This window comes from Saimiri boliviensis, chromosome 18 (genome assembly GCF_048565385.1).
Source record: "Saimiri boliviensis isolate mSaiBol1 chromosome 18, mSaiBol1.pri, whole genome shotgun sequence".
Lineage (NCBI taxonomy): Eukaryota > Metazoa > Chordata > Mammalia > Primates > Cebidae > Saimiri > Saimiri boliviensis.
Genome location: NC_133466.1, coordinates 14,140,036 through 14,162,608, shown reverse-complemented (window position 1 = coordinate 14,162,608; position 22,573 = coordinate 14,140,036). Strand labels below are relative to the sequence as shown.

Here is a 22,573-nt window from a genome sequence, read left to right as displayed (position 1 = left end):
TTTATTTATTAATTTATTGGTATCTGTAAACCAGAAGGGCTCAGACAGAAAAAAAAATCCAAAGAAAGTTGAGTAGACACTGTTGCTTGCAGCATCGTAGCATATACGTGCAAGCTTATAAAATCCTTTAAATAATCTAACCTAACATAATAGGTCTCATTCAAAGTCATATTCCAGAAACAACTGTATCTGTGAACCGTTTTATGGGGTCAAGCCTGCCATCTTGTGGCCACATGAAGTAACAGCCTTTGTGCTCTTCATTCTCCTTCATTAAGGGTATGCAACTCACTGGAGCCGCTTTTCAAAAATTTGACTGGGATGTGGGGACCAGAGTGACATTAAAATGAGCCAAGGAAGTCAACTGTAACTGAGAGCAATCAATTTTCTGAAGCTTCAACTTGTCAAATTCTTCCAAGGAGCCAATGAACAAAAGAATGAGCTATCACAGGGCTCCTGCTTCCTCTGCAAGCCAAGCTTCAGAAAATGATTTGAAAAACAATGGTAGGGCAAGAATACCCACGTCCCAAGAGCCTTCCGCTTCAGATTTTGAATGGAACGCTCCTTTTTTATCCCAAGTTTTGAAAAGAGAAAATAATGACAAAACCCTAACTCTCTAAATGAACCCAATAGAGAAATAAACGACAGCAATCTGTGCTGTTCATCTGGTCATTCACTCACCCTCTTGCTGAACAAGATGGGGCCAACCTGTGTAGTGAACCACATGTAAGGAGCCAGGAAGACAAACACGAGGAATATAAACCCAGTCCCAGGAAATACATTCACGCAAAAAGAGACACAAGCAAACAAAAATTGCATGATTGAATGAGGGCCCACATGGAAGTCAAATTTGCAGGGTCGTGGGGCCCAGAGGAAGGAGCTAACTCTGTGGGGTCTCAGGAAGACTTTGAAAGGCAGGTAGCACTCACGCTGCTTCTGGGAGAATGAGCACGGGTTGCCAGAGGGAGGGGGAGAGGAAGGAAGGGCAGGGCAGGGGGTTCACAGATGGGTTCTGGTTCAGCCTTCAGGTTGAAAAAGTCCAAAAGACAAACAGCAAACGAGCGCTCTGCACACATTTCCACTGCGGGCCTCTCAGCATCTCAGCTCACATCCTTCTCCCAGACAGCAGGAAGGCAGGGCTGGGTGATTTAGAAGATGACGACAGGGAAGGCAGGAAGAGAGGCAGGACTTTGTCTCAGCATCTCATGTGATTCTCAGCACTTGTTCTTTCTTTTTGAGACAGAGTCTCACTCTGCGCCCAGGCTGGAATACAGTGGTACGATTTTGGCTCTCTGCAACCTCTGCCTCCTGGGTTCAAGCAATTATCCTGCCTCAGCCTCCCAACTAGCTGGGATTACACAGCTTGGGATTACAGGCACACGCCACCACGTCTGGCTCATTTTCATATTTTTAGTAGAGATGGGAATTTGCCGTGTTGATCAGGCTGGTCTTGAACCCCTGATGTCAAGGAATCTGCCTGCCTCAGCCTCCCAAAGTGTTAGGATTACGGGCATGAGCCACCGCTCCCAGCCTTTTTCTTTCCTCTTAAGAGACAGGCCTCTGACTCTGAGGCTGGAGTGCAGTGGTGTGATCACAGCTTACTGCAGTCTCGAACTCCCAGGCTCAAGCAATCCTCCTGCCTCAGCCTCCAGAGTAGCTGGAACTACAGGTGCTCACCACTACGCCCAACTAATTTTTTTTTTTTTTTGGTAAAGATAGAGTTTCACTATGTTGCCCAGGCTGGTCTCAAACTCCTGGCCTCAAGTTATCCTCCTGCCTCAGCCTCCCAAACTGCTGGGATTACAGGTGTCGGCCACCATGCCTGGCCCAATTTCTAACACTTTTGTGCCTCCATATCTCTCTCCACAACCAAGGGCTTCTAAACATTCACCTGTCTCCAAAATGACAAACAGAAGAAGCATTATAAAGCTGTCCATGATGACAGGTGGATTTGTAGCAAAACGGTTCTATGAGAAAATAAAGCTCCCTGTGCCTTTGAAATTTCAACAGGAAATGCAGGGCCAGTCATCAGCCCATCTTGCACACACATTTTATACCACCTGCCAGACAGAGAAACTCACTGAAATATACAAGCCGCAGGACAAACTCCCTGGGCTGTGGTGGAACGGAGCTCAGACTTGCCCCCAGCACCCTGCAAAGTCATACCTGGGTTGCTGGTGAGAAAGGCGAGGGGGCTCTCGCCGAGGTCCGCAGGGCCGTCCACTCGGTGGGGTGGGCTTTCCAGCAGCTCCACTCCTTCCTCTAGCTCAGGGTAGGTCCTCACCAGGAGGCCCAGCGAGGGCTGTGAGAGGAAATCTTTGAGTATAGACGAGTTCAGGGCGCCAGCAGCACGATTATTGATCTCAAGAATCTCATCTCCTGCTTTCAAGCCTGCCAACGCAAGACGGAAAATTTTTAATTTCACACACAACAGCTTCGGAGCTCTGTTATAAAGGGCACACCTGCTGTGGGTCTCACAGCCCCAGGTACTGCTGCAGACAGACTTCGGTGCTCAGAAGTGACTCTCAGGAGAGGACATGGGCCTCAGGTTCTAAAGGTTCTAGATTTGCAGGTTACAACATGCCTCGCCAGTCCTCGATACGTCAAGCAAACAAGCTTACCCCTTTGTTAATCTCCTTCCTTCCAAGCATCTGCCAATTGCTCACAAATGCTAATTAATTCTGGCTATCTTCCTACACTTTTGGGGCGGGGCGGGGAGAATGGAAGTGCTCTCTGATGACTGCCATCACTGTGTTTTTTTATACATGTTCATGCCTCAGTGCACACTTAAGCCACAGCCAGCTAATATCCATTGATCATTTCCATGGAACCAAAATGCAAGGCGTTCACTCTGGCTCTGAGGACAGAAGGAAGGATGTCTCATTCCAAACACAATTAGAGATGAGTTTCAAAAACCCAGTGCAATCATTTTTGCCCTTTTTGGTTTTGTTTTCAAACTACATCAAGACCTTGGGGTGAATCTCTTTTGGTAGATCCCCAAAAGATCTGCTGGGGGGCAGGGTGCAGTGGCTCACGCCTGTAATCCCAGCATTTTGGGAGGCCAAGGCGGGTGGATCACGAGGTCAAGAGATGGAGACCATCCTGGTCAACATGGTGAAACCCCGTCTCTACTAAAAATACAAAAATTAGCTGGGCGTGGTGGCGCTTGCCTGTAATCCCAGCTACTCAGGAGGCTGAGGCAGGAGAATTGCCTGAACCCAGGAGGCGGAGGTTGCGGTGAGCCGAGATCGAGCCACTGCACTCCAGCCTGGGTAATGAGAGTGAAACTCCGTCTCAAAAAAAAAAAAAAAAAAAAAAAGATCTGCTGGGGAATTGCCAAAGTCTGGCCATGAGCAAGCCCAACCTAGAAGAACAGGAAGTTGAGACACTATGGTGCAGTTCAAACCGGCACTGGAAGAACATTCCAGCAGCTTGAGAAAGGGAGAGGTTGGGAAGAACATGAAAGAAAATAAAATAATCCTTTCAGCTAGGGAAAGAGAAGGAGCCCAATTTCTCATTTTATATACCAATATGGAAAAACCAACTTCAAAAAGAAAGTGAGTGAAGGGCGGGCAAAGACAAATGCTAAATTGCAGGAAAGAGAAGCCTCCCGGGCCCTCAGGCATCCCACCCAGATTCTGCAGAAAATGACCCGATGGACAAGTTCTCACTTCCCAGCATCACAGAGTCACATGCCCTGACATCCTCATTCAGGTTTCTAAAATACCTGAAATCAGTTTTCTTTTGTTTTTGGGAGGAATGGAGTCTCACTCTGCTGCCCAGCCTGAAGTGCAGTGGTGCAGTCTTGGCTCACTGCAACCTCTGCCTCCCGGGTTCTAATGATTCTCCTGCCTCAGCCTCCCGAGTAGCTGGGATTACAGGTGTGTACCACCATGCCCAGCTATTTTTTGTATTTTTAGTAGGGTTGGGGTTTCACTATGTTGGCCAGGCTGGTCTCAAACTCCTGACCTCAGGGGATCTGAAATTATTTTTATTTTTATTTCTTTATTTTTTCTGAGATGGAGTCTCACACTGTTGCCCAGGCTGGAGTGCAGTGGCATGATCTTGGCTCACTGTAACCTCTGTCTCCTGGGTTCAAGCCATTCTAGTGCCTCAGTCTCTGTCTCAAAAAAAAAAAAAGAAAAGATAAGATAGAAAAGACAGTTCTCTTATTTGAAGCCACCCCGATGGCATTGTTTTGTATGGTGAACTACTACAGGGGTCTTCCTGAGTGACAGTACTCTCGGTATTAATAAGTAACTGGGACTATAGGCGTGTGCCACCATGCTTGGCTAATTTTGTTTGTTTGTTTGTTTTGTTTTTTGAGATAAAGTTTTGTTCTTGTTGCCCAGGTTGGAGTGCAATGGTGTGATCGTGGCTCACTGCAACCTCTGCCTCCTGGGTTCAAGCAATTCTCCTGCCTCAGCCTCCCGAGTAGCTGGGATTACAGGTGCATGTCACCATGTCCAGCTAATTTTTTCTGTATTTTTAGTAGAGATGGGGGTTTCATCATATTGGTCAGGCTGATCTCGAACTCCTGACCTCAGGTGATCCACCCACCTCAGCCTCCCAAAGCGCTGGGATTACAGGCATGAGCCACTGTGTCCAGGCTTTGAAATCAATTTTCTATCATAAGATACTCTGAGAAACATTATAGTGGGAGGGGAAATGAAGGGAAAGAAGAATGGTTTACTTCATATCAGAGGCCAAATCCTGAGAAGCAAACCATTTCATTTTCAGAGAAAAGATTTTGGCATCAAAGTATTTGATTTGAAAACACAAAATTTCTACTACATTTGACAAGCGGGGTTTTTCTTCTTTTTCTTTTCTTTTTTTTTTTTTTGGAGACAGAGTCTCGCTCTATCGCGCAGGCTGGAGTACAGTGGCAGAATCTCGGCTCACTGCAACCTCCGCCTTTTGGGTTCAAGCGATTCTCCTGCCTCAGCCTCCCAAGCAGCTGAAATTACAGGTGTCCATCACCATGCCCAGCTAATTTTTTGTATTTTAGTAGAGACGGGGTTTCACCGTGTTGACCAGGCTGGTCTCGAACTCCTGACCTCGTGATCTGCCTTCCCCGGCCTCCCAAAGTGCTGGGATTACATGCCTGAGCCACCACGCCCAGCCTGAGGTTTTTTGTTTGTTTGTTTGTTTTTGTTTTTGTTTTTAAAGAAGTTACGGGTTTATATGACTGGCAGAATAGGACTGTGCACTAGGTTAAATGGTATCACCCTAAAAGATACATCTACATTCCAGAACCTGAGAATGGGAGCTTATTTGGAAAAAAGATCTTTGCTACTCTAAGGAAGTTAAAATCCTTGAGATAATATCAAGATGGATTATCAGATGGCTCCTAAGACCACTGATAAATGTCCTGGTAAGAGGTACACAGGAGAGAGACAAAGAGAGAAGGTGGCCGTGGGAAGGTAGAGGCAGAGACTGGACTGACGCAGCCACCAGCTCCAGCCACATCTGGAGCCACCAGAAACAAAAAAGCAAGAAAGGACTCGCTCCTAGAGCCTTCAAAGGGAGCATAACTTGTGTACAGCCTGATGTCACACTTCTAGCCTCTCCAGACTGTGAGAAAATATCTTTTCCTTGCTGGGCTCAGTGGCTCACGCCTGTAACCCCAATACTTTGGGAGGCTGAGATGGGCAGATCACTTGAGGTCAGGAGTTCGAGACCAGCCCGGCCAACATGGTGAAACCCCATCTCTACTAAAAACACACAAAAAATCAGCTGGGCATGGTAGCGTGCACTGTAAACCCAGCTACTCGGGAGGCTGAGGCAGTAGAATCACTTGAACCTGGTAGGCAGAGGTTGCAGTGAGCTCATTCAGGAGTCTTCCTGAATGAGTACTCTTGGTATTAATAAGGCATCCAACAGCTGTGAGAAATGAGGAGCCTTGCCAGGGTCTTTCTGTCACAGCTTCCCCATGTCCCAGGTCTGTGACTGTGGACATGTTACTGAATCCCTCTTAGCCTCAGTTTCATGTAAGAGGAATAAATGGGTTAAGTGAGATTAAATAAAACAATCAATGTTAAACTCTTAGCATAGCACTGGACACATTGAAATATTCAATGGCTGGTCATGGTGGGTCATGCCTGTAATCCCAGCACTTTGGGAGGCCAAGGCGGTGGATCACCTGAGGTCGGGCGTTTCAGACCAGTCTGACCAACACAGGGAAATCCCATCTCTACTAAAAATACAAAAATTAGCTGGGTGTGGTGGCACATGCATACAATCCCAGCTACTTGGGAGGCTGAGGCAGGAGAATCGCTTGAACCTGAGAGGCGGAGGTTGTGGTGAGCCCAGATAGCATCATTGCATTCCAGCCTGGGCAACAAGAGTGAAATCCCATCACCAAAAAAAAAAAAAATTCAATGGACATTGGCTTCCGTTATTAGTATTTGGTAGAAGAGAGAGGAACAGTTTTCTTTCTAACAGAAAATCATAGCCTCCCCAGAAATAACCCCCAACTGACCACGGGAAACTTGTGAAGTATCCAAGCAATCCAGAGTAATATGACACATGGCTTCCTCTACTGGCCTCTGCCCTGGGTGACAATCCAGAAAAAACTTAAATGCCAGCAAATAACTGTCAGGTGACCCCACGAGTAGAAAGATGAGCCATAACAAACATGCCCACATCAAATAGAGAATGTCCCAAAAGTCAATTCTATAAGTACAGCCAATGTGAGGTCCAGCCAGAGCAGTCTAAGTGTGGAGGGGAGACGGTGGGAGCAGGAACTGAGCTCCCCTGTCACCTTGCTCAAGCTGAAGCCCAGTGAGGCTAACAGAAATAAATCAACAAAAAGCCGAACGTGGGCTGATTTTACACAAGCAGGATATTCAGATTCAATCAGGCTGTGTTCTGCTCCACTCTTCCTGGTTGTACCCCACTCTGGACATCTTAACAGGCACAGTGGCACCTTGTGTCTGAAAGGCAACACCCGGAGTGTATTCTACTGTAATAAATGGCTGAAGGATTTGGAAATGGTATCTGGAAAAGAAAAAGACTCAGCAGTTGTAAGGTTTGGGTAGCAAAGGCTGGCTAGAAAGAAGACTCAGGTAAAACCTAGAACCATCGACGGAAGCGAAAGGAGGAGGGTATTTTATAATCAGAAAGAATCCACAAAGAGGCGGTGGGATCCACAGCACTCTCTCAATCACAGGTGGAGGGGATCTTCAATTCGTGGCTTAATTTTTTGTATTTTTTTGTAAACAGTGTCATTCTATCGCCCAGGCTGGAGTGCATGGTACGATCTCAGCTCACTGCAACCTTCACCTCCTGGGACTGAATGATTCTCCTGCCTCAGCCTCCCATGTAGATAGGATTACAGGCGCACACCACCATGCTCAGCAAATTTCCGTATTTTTTGTAGAGATGGGGTTTCACCATATTGGCCAGGTTGGTCCTGAACTCTTGCCCTCAGGTAATCCACCTGCCTTGGCCTCCCAAAGTGCTGGGATTCCAGGCATGAGCCATCGTGCTCAGCCAATTCATGGCTAAATTTAACACAGAATACCCCCAATATCTTTATAGACACACCGAGTATTGGGATCATGTGTGTGGACCAGGAGGACAAAATGGACATCACTCTTGCATCTGCTGAGGACAGAGCAAGGGGGTTGGTGCAGACGACCGTTTCATCTTCATTTAACACCAGGGTTCTCGGATTCAAAGAACTAAAACAGGATGTGACTGAAACCCAGGGTGGCAGATTCCCCACCCCCATGCCACGCAAACCGGCACACTCATTGTGCTGAAAGAGATAAAAATCAGTCTTTGGGCTTGAAGGGGAAGAAAGTCTGTCATCTCTGCTCTTAGCTGAGCTGCAGCTCAGTGACTGTGTCACACTTTGGCCCCAGGCTGCCTATGGCCTAGAAAGTATGGAAAGAAAAAGAAGGAAAATGCTCCTCCGTGACAATCAGCAGCAGATCAATTATTCTGACTTTACTTCCCACTCATCGTGCCTTTGCCTTTCTGTGCACGGCCAAGTCCGCAGCTGTGCTTCTCCAGCGTTTACAGGACAGGTCAGTGTAACTGGCACAGATAGCTCACAAGCCATGAACTACCCAGAACTCGGCTGAACCAGGACAGAAAAGGCAGTGGCAAAGATCAGCACTCAATTTCCCTCTTCTGCTCCGCTCAGCAGCAGTTAACACGACAGATGCAAGGTGAATACATCTAAGCACAGTTGACCTGGATGTGTTGGTCTCTGACGTTCAACACGTATTATTTTGCCACCGCTTGGATGAAAATTACAAATCCCATAGCAGGAAGGAAGAAACAAAGGTGGATTTCCAGCCCTACCTACCAGTCCCATTTATTTACAGTGAGTACAGTGGGTTGAAGAGCGTGTCCCCGCGCAAATTCATGTCCACCCAGAATGTCAGAATGCAACCTTCTTTGGAAATAGGGATAGATCTATATTGCAGATGAAATTATAAGAATCTCATCATTATAATTATATAATATTACACATGAAATTAAGTTACAATGAACTCATAATGATTTAGAGTAGGTCCTAAATCCAATGGCTGGTGTTCTTATAAGAAGGCCATGTTAATGACACAGAGTGGCACACAGGGCAGAAGCCATGTGACTTAGGGCAGAGATTGGATGATACAGACATAAGCCACAGAATGCCAAGCTTCCGGTAGCCCCCAGAAACCTGAAGGAGGCATGAAGGCATTCTTCCCTCAGAGGCTCTGGAGGAATCAATCTTGCCAATACCTTAAGTTCAGACTTCTGGCCCCCCAAACTGTGAGAGGATACATTTCTGTTATTTTAAGCCACTCAACGTGTAGCAATTTATTACAGGAACCCTAGGAAATTAACACTGTGAGTAAATCATCTAGGTTGCAAAGACTAACCAGCAGTAGAAAAAGAATGGAGAGTTGGGGTTCCCCAGGTAACCCAAATGTATTATGGGCCCTTTCAGAGATGAAATGAAACAGGCAGGGTATAGCATGGAAGTGCTCTCTAAAGAAGGGGAGGGAGGCTGGATCTGAAATCCCTAGGTTCTTAACTTCTGCAGATTCTTTCATGAATGGAAGCAACAGAGTATCTGATTTGAAAGAGCTCTGAGCCTTCAGACAATGACCAGTGTCGGCTTTGACCAGTGTGGACCAAAGTACAGAGGGGTCTTTTCCCATGCCCTGCTCCAGAATAACCCCCCGCCCAACCCCCCAGATACTCCACACCATCCTAAAAGGTGGAGAAGAATGACCACATGATTAGAATGGGATTTCCCACCAGCCCCATGGAAATGGACTCAATCAGATTTAAAATCCAAAAATGTATGACTTGGGAGGCTGAGATGGGAGGATCGCTGGAGGCCAAGAGTTCAAGAACAGCCTGGGCAATACAGCAAAACCTCTGACTCTGATGAATGAATGAATGAATGAATCAGGTGTGGTGGCATGCACCTGCACTCCTCTAGGGACTCGGGAGGATGAGGGGAGAGGATAGCTTGAGCCCAGGATTTCAAGGCTGCAGTGACCTATAATTGCACCACTAGACTCCAGCCTGGGTGACAGAGCAAGACTCTGTCTCTAAAAATTAAAAAAAAGAAAAAGTTCAAGAATGTGACCTTTCCCGTATACTTAAGTCAACGGAATAAAAACTACATTCCCTGGAAGGGTTTTCAATGAGAAAATGTTCAAATACTTTTCACAAATGAATCCTTTGGGCATATGTTTCTCATTCAAAAACTGGAGAAGCCTTAAAGGGCATTTAAGATGGACAGACCAGCCCTTTATTGACTTACCTTTCTTGGAAGCTAAACCGGTTTTCTTCACACTATTCACGTACAGCCTTCGAATACCATCTTCTTCCACAGAAGAAAGTGAAAACCCTGCGAAACACAAAGACAGAATGGCAGGGCTCACACCTTCTGACTGTTTAGCAAACAACAGGAAGTGCCTGCTGTGAACAAGGTATGTTTCATGTTTGTGACTATAGTTTGGAGTGATTTGTTTTTTTCTTGTTTTACAAAGCAGAAAAGTGTATTTTTAGATCACTCTGGAAGTCACTACTTGCAAAAATAAAGATTACTAGATACATCTATCTTCATCTTACCGACCAATCAATTCAAAGGAAAGCAAATTATTTTGTTTGACCTTGCTTCCTGGTAAGCGCCATCACTGTTTCTTTCCCATACACTCCTCCAAAGCAGGAAACAGAAAGATTAGCTTCCCTCAGAGTCCCCAGACATTTCTCATCAAATCTACGTCCTGGAATATGTTGCCACTGTACTGTTGGAGGGTGTGTTCATTCATATGTATGATTGTTAAGGACGCTGCTTTAATTTAACACAATTCTGCAAACAGGAGCAAGATGCAACTCACAATACAAATCTGTAATGTGAGTTACACATTACAGAAACCATACCTGATTTCACCCTCTACCAGTATCTGATTATAAGATTATCTTATATTTCTCTGGGCTGCCAGAGTTCAAAGCCCATTTGTTAATTAACCTTGAGCTATGCTACATTCTTCAGAGAGTAAAGCAGAGTGAGGTCCAGGTATTATTTATGTATGTATTTATTTTTTGAGATGAAGTTGCGTTCTCATCACCCAGGCTGGAATGCAGTGGCGTGATCTTGGCTCACTGCAACCTCCGCCTACTGGGTTCAAGCAATTCTTCTGCCTCAGCCTCCCGAGTCGCTGGGATTACAGATGCCTGCCACCACACCCAGCTAATTTTTGTATTTTTAGTAGAGATGGGGTTTTGTCATGTTGGCCAGGCTGGTCTTGAACTCCTGACCTCAGGCAATCCACCGGTCTAGGCCTCCCACAGTACTGGATTACAGGCATGAGACACCGCGCCCATCTGAGGGCCAGGTATTCTATGTGGCTTGAGGATCCTGGGTACTTACAACTCTATGGTTATAAGCCCTGCTCACTTCTGTTTCCAGATGGCCTCATGTAAAACGCTTTCCTAATCAGTTACTTGAATGTCCTCTATGAATACCTACTTTGCTGAAGTAAAGAAATACCTTTGCAGATATTTCTAAAAAGGGCAATGAAAACACATGTCATTGTGTCTCATTTCAGCTCTGGGAGAAAAATCATCCCATAATATAGATACCTGCCTTAATGCTGAGGGGAAAGCAGGGATTGAAAGAAAAAAAAACCAACAGGCAAATAGCAAAACAACAAGATTTGGTTCCAGGGAGTCATTGAGCCTTTTCAGGGCATGTCATGAGGAAGACATGGTTTTTCGTTTAGTTTACTAGACCAGGAAATAACCTCGCGTAGGCAAAACAGCTAACTGCCATCGCCCGCTTAAGTACTGTAACACCCTCAGATAGGGAACAGCACAGGGCCACCCCCGAGGACTTTCCAAAATCTTCATTTCGTTCTCTTATTTTAAATTCTCTTCTTTCAGCAACTTCTAACTTTCAGATTAAGTGTCAACAAGCCTTACTAAAATCAAAATATTTTTACACAAGAACCATTTAACTTACATTAGCCTTAACACAAGCGTATTTATCTGCATTTTAGGAGAAATTTTTAAATAAAAATTTGTTAGGATAGATAGAATCAAGGGTTATGTCATAGGAAAGAATGAATAGGAGTCATCTAAATATTGGAATTTCCTTTCTGAAATGCCATCATTCTATAACATTCGGAGACCAATTTTTTTTTTCTTTTTTTAAAAAGAGGCATGGTCTTGCTCTGTCCCCCAGGCTGGCGTGCACTGATGTGATCTTAGCTCATTGTAGCTTCAAACTCCTGGGTACAGGCAATTCCCTGCCTCAGCTGCCAGAAGAGCTGGGACTGCATGTGAGTGCTATCACACTTGGCTAATTTTTAAATTTTTTTGTAGAGATGGGGTCTTACTATGCTGCCCAGGCTGCTCTCAAACTCCTGGCCTCATGCAGTCTTCCCACCACAGCCTCTCTGGCAGTGTTGAGATTATAGGTGAACACTACTGTGCCTGGCCCCAATTTCTTTTCTATTAAAAAATTAGCACCCCTGGGCCAGGTGCAGTGGCTCACGCCTATCATCCCAGCACTCTGGGAGGCCAAGGCAGGTGGATCACGAGGTCAGAAGTTCGATGCCAGCCTGGCCCCATCTCTTCTAAAAATATGAAAATTAGCCGGGCACGGTAGCAGGTGCCTGTAATCCCAGCTACTCAGGAGGCTGAGGCAGGAGAATTACCTGCACCCGGGAGGCAGAGGTTGCAGTGAGCTGAGATTGCACCATTGCACTCCAGCCTGGGTGACAGAGCAAGACTTTGTCTCAAAAAAAAAAAAAAAAAAAAAAAAAAATTAGCACTCCTGTGGAGTACCAGGAAATACCCTTGTTTGACTGGAAGATGGCAGGAGAGCCAACACAGTGAGAATCTGCTACGAGTCACCTGAAGTCAAGTTGATGAAGACATCTCAGGTATTCATTTGCTCCATTCCCTTTTTTTTTTTTTTTTTTTTTTTTTTTGTGATGGAGTCTCATCCTGCTGTCTAGGCTGGAGTGCAGTGGTACAACCTCGGCTTACTACAGCTGTACTCTGTCTCCCAGGTTGAAGCAATTCTCCTGCCTCAGCCTCCCTAGAAGCTAGGATTACAGGCACATACCACACCACACTACGCTCAGCTAATTTTTCTATTTTTGGTAGAGATGGGCTTTTGCTATGCTGGCCAGACTTGTCTCAAACTCCTAACTTCAAGTGATCCGCCTGCCTCGGCTTCCCAAAGTGCTGGAATTACAGCTGTGAGCCACCACACCTGGACATTCCCTCTTTTCTTGGTCTTCTTTTTTTTTTTTTTTTTTTTTTTTTTAAATAATCAAAAGGTTAAAAATAGGAGTGAAAATGGAGGAGACTTCCAGTCTGAGGACTGCAGTTGATTATGTTATTTGTATCAGACCACTGGCTAAAAAGAATGGGTCTGAAAAACAGATCATACATTTCTAATTAGTGGGGAAATCTCTATGATAGGAAAGAGGATGGAAAAAAGGATGATGGGCGTGAAGACCACCCAGATGAAAGCTGAAAACTTACAAATCTGAACAGCACTTTAGCTCTGTACTGGAACTCATACTGGACACCAGTTTAGGGGTCAAACAGGAGCCCCTTTCAGTGTTCCAGGAAGACAGCTCTCCCGACACCCCGCCTTGGAACAAACATGTGAGCGGCTTCCACTGAAAGATGCCAACACTTTGCTCAGTAGGGGTAAAACACTATAATCATCTCCTATATTAACAAATATAAAGAAAATTATGAAATATCCTACAGCTGGATTATGTGGAGCTGAATGAAGAACATAATGATTTTAACAGTTAATCAGCAAAGTCAGGTCTATGTCTTTTCAATAGGACAGCAATATTCTAAACCTAAGCAGACAACTCTAACATCATCCAAAATGACCATCCACAGAGGACAGAGGGAGATTGCTCAATATAAATGGATGTATCGACCAACTGGAAGGCTGTTAGTTTCAAAGACAGGAAGGCATCGTGAGTGGCAACTGGAATAATGATCAGAAGAATGAAGGAAATGATTCATAATAACTAAGTGATGAAACTAAGGCCAGGCGTGGTGGCTCATGCCTATAATCCCAGCACTCCTGGGAGGCTGACACAGAAGGAATGCAGCAGGAGGAATGCATGAGTCCAGGAGTTCAAGACCAGTCCTGGCAACACAGTGCGACCTTGTCTCTATGAATTTTTTTTTTTTTTATATTAGCTGGGCGTGGTGGCACACGCCTTGTAGTCCCAGATACTTGGGAGGCTGAGGTGAGAAGGGTCTCTTGAGCCTAGGAGGATGGGGCACAGTGAGGCATGATCGTACCACTGCATTCCAGCCTGGGTGACAGAGAAAGACCCTGCCTCAGAAAAGAAACTAAGAAGAACAAACTCATGAGATGAACAACCCAAAGATTCCTCACACTGGAAAAACCATAACCTGATAAACAACAGAGAATTACTCAAAACTAGAGACCAGGATACAATGAAAATTCAGATAACAAGCACAGGCACCTATAACATGAGGACACATGACTAAAAATTGTAATAGTTCTAGAAGTACCCAGAGAAAAGGAACGCTAAGTTGCTTCAATGGCAGCCTAGGGTCTCATGCTCAGTCTAAGTATCACGTAACTACGTATGTGAACTAATTTCAACAGTAAGGTCTGGAAGTGAGCTGAGGGCTGAGGTGGAGAGAGGGGCAAGAGAGGCAAATTAAGTAAATGTTTCCTCTTTAAAGGTGCTCAATCAGTTGGATTATTAAACGACATTTTCCTCCCTGAAGTGTTCTGAAATAGAAAGCAGCATTGGATCTGTATTGTGATGTGTTTCTGTGTTTGTGCCAGTAGCTTTTACTTGTGCCGAACTCAGTATCTAACCAGAAGCCACTTAGCTAGGTGTTAATCTTAGATAGACATGGGCTGAATTTCAACTCTGTGGGCACTTTTAATCCAGAGGCAATCAGGTCTCTGAGGATTGGGGGAATCTTTCACCTCTTCAATCAATATGCTGTTGGAATCTCATACACCGAAACCAACCTGAGCACTGAGAAGAAATGATTTACCTGAGCATGTTAGCTGTGTGTGGCAGGGCTTTTCAGAGTGAGGGCCAGGAACAGGTGCCAACGGTTTGCTAATGGCAGTAGCGTTAAGGACAGAAATCGCGACTAAACATTGAGAACCTCTTGGAGCCTCGACATTGCCACAACCTCCATGCGTGGGATTTTGTATTTCACAAAAGCAGTGGTGGTCACAAAAAGTGGAAATTGGCCAGGCACGGTAGTTCACACCTGTAATCCCAGCACTTTGGGAGGCTGAAGCAGGCGGATCACAAGGTCAGGAGTTCGAGACAAGCCTGGCCAATATGGTGAAATAGCACCTATACTAAAAATATAATAATTAGCCAGAAATGGTGGCGTGTGCCGGTAGTCCCAGCTACTCAGGAGGCTGAGGCAGGAGGATCACTTAAACCTGGGAGACGAAGGTTGCAGTGAGCCGAGATCGCACCACTGCACTCCAACCTGGGCAATAGAGCAAAACTCCATCTCAAAAAAAAAAAAAAAAAGTGGAAATTAAAACACCTGCTTCTTTACATCAGATGAGTTGAGAAGCACTAAGATTGATGCCTGCTGCCCTGTCATACCCTCCTTAGGTAAATGGGTTCTGTGAGTAATTCAGTGACTTTAATAAAAAGTATTAAAAAGTATACAAACAATAACAGTTTTATGCCTAGTTCCTATTTTTGAGTCCCTGAATCACTCAATCTTAGAATTAGAGTCCCAGGCTGGGTGCGGTGGCTCACACCTGTAATCCCAGCACTTTGGGAGGTCGAGGCAGGTGGAACATGAGGTCAGGAGTTCAAGACCAGCCTGGCCAACATGGTGAAACCCTGTCTCTATTAAAAATACAAAAATTAGCTGGGCTTGGTGCACATGCCTGTAATCTCAGCCACTCAGGAGGGTGAGGCAGGAGAATCGCTTGAACCAGGACCTGGGAGGCGGTGGTTGCAGTGAGTGGAGGTTATGCCATTGCACTCCAGCCTGGGCGACAGAGTGAGACGCCATTTCAAAAAAAAAAAAAAAAAGAGTCCAAGAGCTTTGAAATTCAGCCTTCTGAACTTGGTCTTTGCTAGTTCATCTTTCCTCAACAAAAATTAAGTAGACTGAAGAGAAAAAGAATAATCATTATGGAGCATCTAATTTTGGAGGATCCAGGCTCCAATTACAGCTCTAATTACTGAGGTTGGCCTTTTGCTGCATAATAAGCTGCTCATAAACATTTATTCCTTGCCACCAGAAACATTCTCCTGGCTTTATGATGTCTTTGGTTTTAAGGTCAAGAGATAAACAGCATGAAGTTACACTGCAAGTGGCCAGTGTTCAAAATTGGGCTATCTTCATTAGGCCCAAATCCTTTGTTGAGTATTCCGAGATGAAGATTGGTGGCCTACAGGGGAAGGTGTAGAAGGAATATAACATCCCACAGCTCAGAAAAGAGTTTATTTTCATATGCTAAAAAGCTTCATCACTTGGGCTGGGTGCAGTGGCTCATGCTTGTAATCCCAGCACTTTGGGAGGCCGAGGTGGGTGAATGACGTCAGGTTCAGGAGTTCAAGACCACCTTGGCCAACACAGTGAAACCCTGTCTCTAATGAAAGTACAAAAATTAGCTGGGCATGGTGGTGTGTGCCTGTAATCCCAGCTACTCGGGAGGCAGAGGCAGGAGAATCACCCTGGGAGGTGGAGGTTACAGTGAGCTGAGAACATGCCACTGCACTCCAGCCTGGGCAACAGAGCCAGACTGAGTCTCAAAAAAGAAAGCTTAATAACTTGATTCAGAAAATCTTTTTTTTTTTTATACGGAGTCTCACTCTGTTGCCAGGCTGGAGTGCAGTAGTGTGATCTTGGCTCACTGCAACCTCTGCCTCCCAGGTTCAAGCAATTCTCCTGCCTCAGCCTCCCAAGTAGCTAGGACTACAGGTACATGCCACCACACCAAGCTAATGTTTTATATTTTTAGTACAGACAAGGTTTCACCATATTAGTCAGGATGGTCTCGATCTCTTGACCTTGTGATCTGCCCACCTCGGCCTCCCAAAGTGCTGGGATTACAGGCATGAGCCATCACCACCCAACCTGATTCAGACAGAAATCTTGAGTGAGCATATGCAGGAGTCTTTATGTCTTTCCACCAATAACTCTGTTCTCCTTCTAGCCAACAGTAGAATCACACTTCTGTGCTCCCTTGTACATAGGTATGGTGGTGTGACTTGCTTTGGCCAATGAATTGGGAGTGGGACAATACCTGCTTTCCCACCTCCTCTAACCCGTCTGCTCAGTGACAAGCACTGTCCCAGGTGACAGCTGCTCCAGGACTGGGTGTAGAATGAGGACAACATATGGAGTCTCAGCCAACCCACAAGGGATGTGTGGTGAACGTGAGAAATAAATTTCCCTGTTTTGAGCCACCAGGCTTTGGTGGCTGTCTGTTACCTCAGCTAACCTTGCCGCGCCTGACTGATACAGCACAGTATGGATTTTCCTCACTTAATTTACTCAGGCACCAACTCTGTTACTATTCAAACCATACAGGGTAATGCTAAGTAAAGAAGACTGGTCTTAAACATATGGAAAGGAGTATATATTTAACTCTGCCAGAATGTAGACAACCGCATAGGAAAGCATGAACACCACAGCCCTGACTGCTATTCTTCGAAAGACCTGCTTACCAATTTGGACCTTGGCTGGCATCCTGAGAACTTGGATTTTGGGAAGGTTCCCAGCACCCTCAGTGGCTTACAGCACCTAAACGGTGTGTACAAACAATGGCACTTATGGTGAACGCTTACGCTCCCCCTGGGACTCTGGAATTTTGGTGTGTTCTAGGCAGAGGGTGCCTACGGAACCAGCCTCCCAGAAAAGTCCCGGGCACTGAGTTTCTAACCACCTTCCCTACCGTAGCAGGACTGGCAGGGAACAAACCTCTCGAACACCAAACTGAGAAAGGAAGAGGCTTTTTATTTGGCTGGGAGCTGCGGGAAGCTAATGCCTTGACTACCGAGCTCTCCAAGAAGCAGCTCCTTTCCCTTTTTAAGGGCTTACAACTCTAAAGGGGAGCAGAGGTGAAACTCTGTTATTGTCCATTGGCTGGACGTTTGACCTCACAACCTTTGGCTTCCCTGATTTGCCAGTTCATATGCAGCGCCAGCGGGAACAGGCAGGGGAGGGGGCTTACAGAGACAAGATAAAGGCAGTCAATTACTAGCTGATGGACGTACTTCTAGGAGGAGATCTGGGTCATGCAAACGTGGAGGACATGACCCAGTGCTGGACGTGACCCAGTGCTGGGCGTGATGCAGTGCTGGTAGTGATAACATTCTTTGCAACTCCTTCAAGGCTTATAGATAGCAGAGACTCCGGGAACCGAAAAGGGAGTCATTTTCCCAGTCCTTCGGCCTCTTTATGGCCTGGTCACTGGCGTCAGCAAGTCGCCTGACCACAGATTCAAGCTCTTCGGTATTTTACTTCTTTTGTTTTCACCCTCCTTCCCATCCAGCGGGAGGTAGGGAGGGGGGTCTCCCCTCTCATCCCCCACTTTGAGAACACTATGAGGGAGCATTTCTCAAGTGTTGTCACAACCTGGTGCTGGGGGAGTTATCCTCATTCTCTGTGACTCTGCTGAAACAGGCCTAGCTGAAACTCACAGCTGGTGTCCCCCAGACTTTGCTCCATGCGCTCTTTCCCTTTGCTGATTTTGCTTTGTATTCACAGAGGAGTTAAGATGAAATAATTTAGGCAGATAGTAGGGGAAGAAGGTCCTCAGTAGGGCTTTCCTTTTAATGAAAAGCAGCCCCCAAATAATTTTCTTTCCTATCAAAAAGCAGCCTGTAAAAATCGAGCTGCAGACACAAAGCCGGAAGCTTACACGGGTGAATGGCGGCAGCTGTACCAACAGGCAACGGCTAGCTGGGACGAAGCACGTTCAACACGGCGACTCCATCCACTCTTCTCTTTGCCAGCACAGTCAGGAGCAGGCAACGTGGTCGAGGCCAGGCAAAGACTCCATTTGCATAATAAAGATTAGGATGGGGCAGATGTCACACCTGGTCCAACCAATCGGTGGGCCCTATGTAAATCGGACGCTGCCTCCTCAAGCCTGGCTATAAAATCTAGTGCACGCTGCCCTCCGCGGGAAGACCCAGTTGGGCACCTCTCTCTCTTCGAGAGAGAGCTATTCGCCTTTCTCTTTTTTTGCCTATTAAACCTCCACTCCTAGACCCACTTCTTGTGTGTCTGCATCGTCAATTCCCTTGGCATGAGACAATGAACCTTGGGTATTTACCCCTAGACAATGAAGCTGCTTTGGTATCATTTCGCTATAAAAAAAAAATTCATAGTTATTAGTATGACCAGATGCTGAGCTCTGCGGGTCTTCCTAGGAATCAGCAAACCTAGGGATGGTCTTGGGGACCTCCCCTCAAAAACACAATACCAAGGTAAGTTCCTGTAGCATTATTTGTGTGGGATGGGAGGATAATGTCTATGTTTTCAGGAGAGGAGTGTAAAAGAATAATTCCTGCCACGTGTAGTGGTTCACACCTGTAATCACAGCACTTTGGGAGACCGAGGTGGGCAGATCACAAGGTCAGGAGTTTGAGACCAGCCTGGCCAATATGGTAAAACCTTGTCTCTACTAAAGATACAAAAATTAGCCAGGTATGGTAGCAGGCACCTGTAATCCCAGTTACTCGGGAGGCTGGCGCAGAAGAATCACTTGATCCCGGGAGGCGGAGGTTGCAGTGAGTCGAGATCAGGCCACTGCACTCCAGCCTGGGAAACACAGTGAGACTGTGTCTCGGAAAAAGAAAAAAAAAAAAAAAGAAGAATTCCTACATTTCTAAGGTATATCATAGTATATGTTAAAAAAAAATTAAGGAAGGTCATTGTTGCGAACTGAGTTTTTGCATTACGTCCAAAAGGCTAGATCAAATAAAAATGGAGTCACTCATGCTGGATGCTACATAGAAACTTTCAGGAATCAGGTAGAACCCGACACAGACCAGTTTTTCCTTAAAACAAGAGATTCCAGTCTACCTGAGTCAGCAAAATAAGTAGGTCCCCTCTACTTTAACCCTTGCAAAAAAGTGACCTGAAGTAAAAACAATCAGGTTTGTTCTACTTTTCTGTTTCCTTGTCTTCCCCTTACAAAAATCACTGTTCTGCTATTGCCGAGAGGGGGGAGCACTCATTCTTTTTTTTTTTTTTAAAAGACAGAGTCTCACTCTGTCACCCAGACTGGAGTGCAGTGGTGCGATCTCAGCTCACTGCAACCTCCACCTCCTGGGCTCAAGCAATTCTGTCTCAGCACCCCGAGTAGCTGGGACTACAGACACCCGCCATCACACCCAGCTAATTTTTGTACTTTTAGTAGAGATGGGGTTTCACCATATCGCCTAGGCTGGTCTTGAACTCCCGACCTGTGATCCACCTGCTTCAGCCTCCCAAAGTGCTGGGATGATAGGCGTGAGCCACCGCGCCCAGCCTGGTAGCTCTCATTCTGTTTTGTAGGATAGAGGCTGCCTCATGCATGAATCACAAATAAAAGCTAATCAGATTTATAACTAAATTTGCTGTAACTTTATCTTCTGACATATAAAATATCTACCCACTTCCTTTTTATGACAGTAGAACCCCAATAATAATAAGTTATGAAATTTAACAAGTTATGAAATTTAACACCAAAGTCTGCGTTGTACCCAGAGAAAATATTCCTTTTTTTTCCTACTGTGACTACCCTCCACAGCACAGGAGCCAGGTATGCTATCTGTTTTAGAACGGACCCAAAGGCATTTTGTTGAGTTGTAAATAAATACATGCTTACATAAAAAAATACTTTAAAACCCAAAGAAAAATAAACTTACCATAAGTATCAGCGGCTGTATCTGACTTCTCAATGTGGATGCTCTGAGTGACTTTTGGACAGATTTCAATTTCTTTGTATAGCTGAAAGTTACAAAGAGGAATCTAATTAGAATTTCATTTTCACTAAGTTTTAAGAATGGTCATCATTTCATGAATCTATTTTCTCACAACTGACATTTATCATGTGAATTTGCACTTCACCATCTTTTCATTAAATGGAACTCGTTAAGAGTAAAAAGTCCAAGTAAAAACTTGGCCAGGCACAGTGGCTCATGCCTGTAATCCTAGCACTTTGGGAGGCCGAGGAGGGCGGATCCCAAGGTCGGGAGTTTCAGACCAGCCTGGCCTACATGAAGAAACCCCATTTCTACTAAAAATACAAAAATTAGCTGGGCATGGTGGTGCATGCCTGTAATCTCAACTACTCGAGAGGCTGTGGCAGGAGGATCACTTGAACCTGGGAGACAGAGGCTGTAGTAAGCTGACATCTCACCACTGCACTCCAGCCTGGGCTGCAGAGCAAGACTCTGTCTCAAACAAACAAACAAATCTACAACTGTCATCCTCAAACACAGCTGCAGTTTAGTTTCTAAATAATTCCTCCACATAATTCTGTCTTCCTACCCAATGTCTATCACAGACCTGAAAAAAATGGAAATCTCTAGTTGTGGGGAGAAAAGTCTATTAAAATCAGGAAGAGGTTCTAAAGATCTTGGTACGGAATCCACGGAAATAAGGTACACCTCTGTGCTTCCATTCCAAAAAGTCCATGGTAGTACAAATAGGTAGAGACAAAGGATAGCATTGAAACAGAAACGAATTACGCAAAGGAGGATATTCTTTTTTTAGCCACTGAACTGTATCAAAATTAGCTAGAAAACTGAAGTACACAAATTAATCAGCACTCTAAAAACTCAAGAAAGGAAATAATTTATGACTAAGTCCTCAAATGCGATTGCAACAAAAATGAAAATTGAAAAGTGGGACCTAATTAAACTAAAGAGCTACTGCACAGAAAAAGAAACTATCAATAAACAGGGAACCTACAGTATGGGAGAAAATATTTGCAAACTATGCATCTGACAAAGATGTAATATCCAGAATCTATAAGGAACTTAAATCAACAAAAAATGAATAATCCCATTAAAAAATGTGCAAAAGACATGAATGGACACTTCCCCAGAGAAGACATACATGTAGCCAATAAATATATGAAAAAACGTACACATCACTAATCATCAGAGAAATGTAAATCAAAATCACAATGAGATACCATCTCACACCAGTCAGAATGGCTATGATTAAAAAGCCAAAAAAACAACAGATGCTGGAGAGGCTGCAGAGAGAAGGGAATGCTTTTTTTTTTTTTTTTTTTTTTTTTTGAGATGGAGGCTAGAGTGCAGTGGTGTGATCTCAGCTCACTGCAACCTTTGTCACCCGGGTTCAAGCAATTCTCCTGCCTCAGTCTCCCGAGCAGCTGGGATTACAGAGGTATGCCACCACACTGGGCTAACTTTTTTTTTTTTGTATTTTTAGTAGAGATAGGGGTTTGTCATGTTGGACAGCTGGTCTCAAACTCTGACCTCAAATGATTCGCCCACCTCAGCCTCCCAAAGTGCTGGGATTACAGGCGTGAGACACCATACTGGGTGGACAAGAGAATGCTTATACACTGTTGTTGGGTAAACTTTCCACTTTAGCCACTGTGGAAAGCAGTTTGGAGATTTCTCAAAGAACTGACAACAGAACTACCACTTGACTCAGCAATTCCATTACTTGGCATATATCCAAAAGAAAACAAATAATTCCACCAAACGGACACGTGCATGTATGTTCACTGCAGCACTATTGACAACAGCAAAGATGTAGAATCAACTTCAATGCCCATCCAGGGTGGATTGGGTAAAGAAAACGTAGTGCATGTATACCATGGAATACTATTTAGCCATGAAAAAGAGCAAAACCATGTCCTTTGTAACAGCAATGGATGCAGCTAGAGGCCATTATCCTATGTGAATTAACACAGGAACAGAAAACCAAATACTTTCTCACTTTTTTTTTAGGTGGAGTCTTGCTCTGTCACCATGCTGGAGTGCAATGGCATGATGGTGGCTCACTGCAACCTCCGGCTCCCGGGTTCAAGCGATTCTCTTGCCTCAGCCTCCTGAGTAGCTGGGACTAC

The 22,573-nt window shown here is 45.0% G+C and overlaps 1 protein-coding gene across 18 annotated transcripts in view; it reads right to left on the bottom strand.

Moving 5' to 3' along the window:
• TIAM1 (TIAM Rac1 associated GEF 1) overlaps positions 1–22,573 on the bottom strand; it is a 528,333-nt gene that overhangs the window by 141,536 nt on the left and 364,224 nt on the right. For all 18 annotated transcript variants that reach the window (XR_012514869.1, XR_012514870.1, XR_012514872.1 and 15 more), the window contains 3 exons: positions 20,391–20,472; positions 9,770–9,856; positions 2,164–2,388 (listed from right to left, as the gene is read on the bottom strand). Coding sequence is in view for 9 of the 18 variants with exons in the window: in XM_010338326.3 (XP_010336628.2) it covers positions 2,164–2,388; positions 9,770–9,856; positions 20,391–20,472 (394 nt within the window). In the remaining 9 variants the exon portion in view is untranslated. The remainder of the gene's footprint in view (positions 1–2,163; positions 2,389–9,769; positions 9,857–20,390; positions 20,473–22,573) is intronic.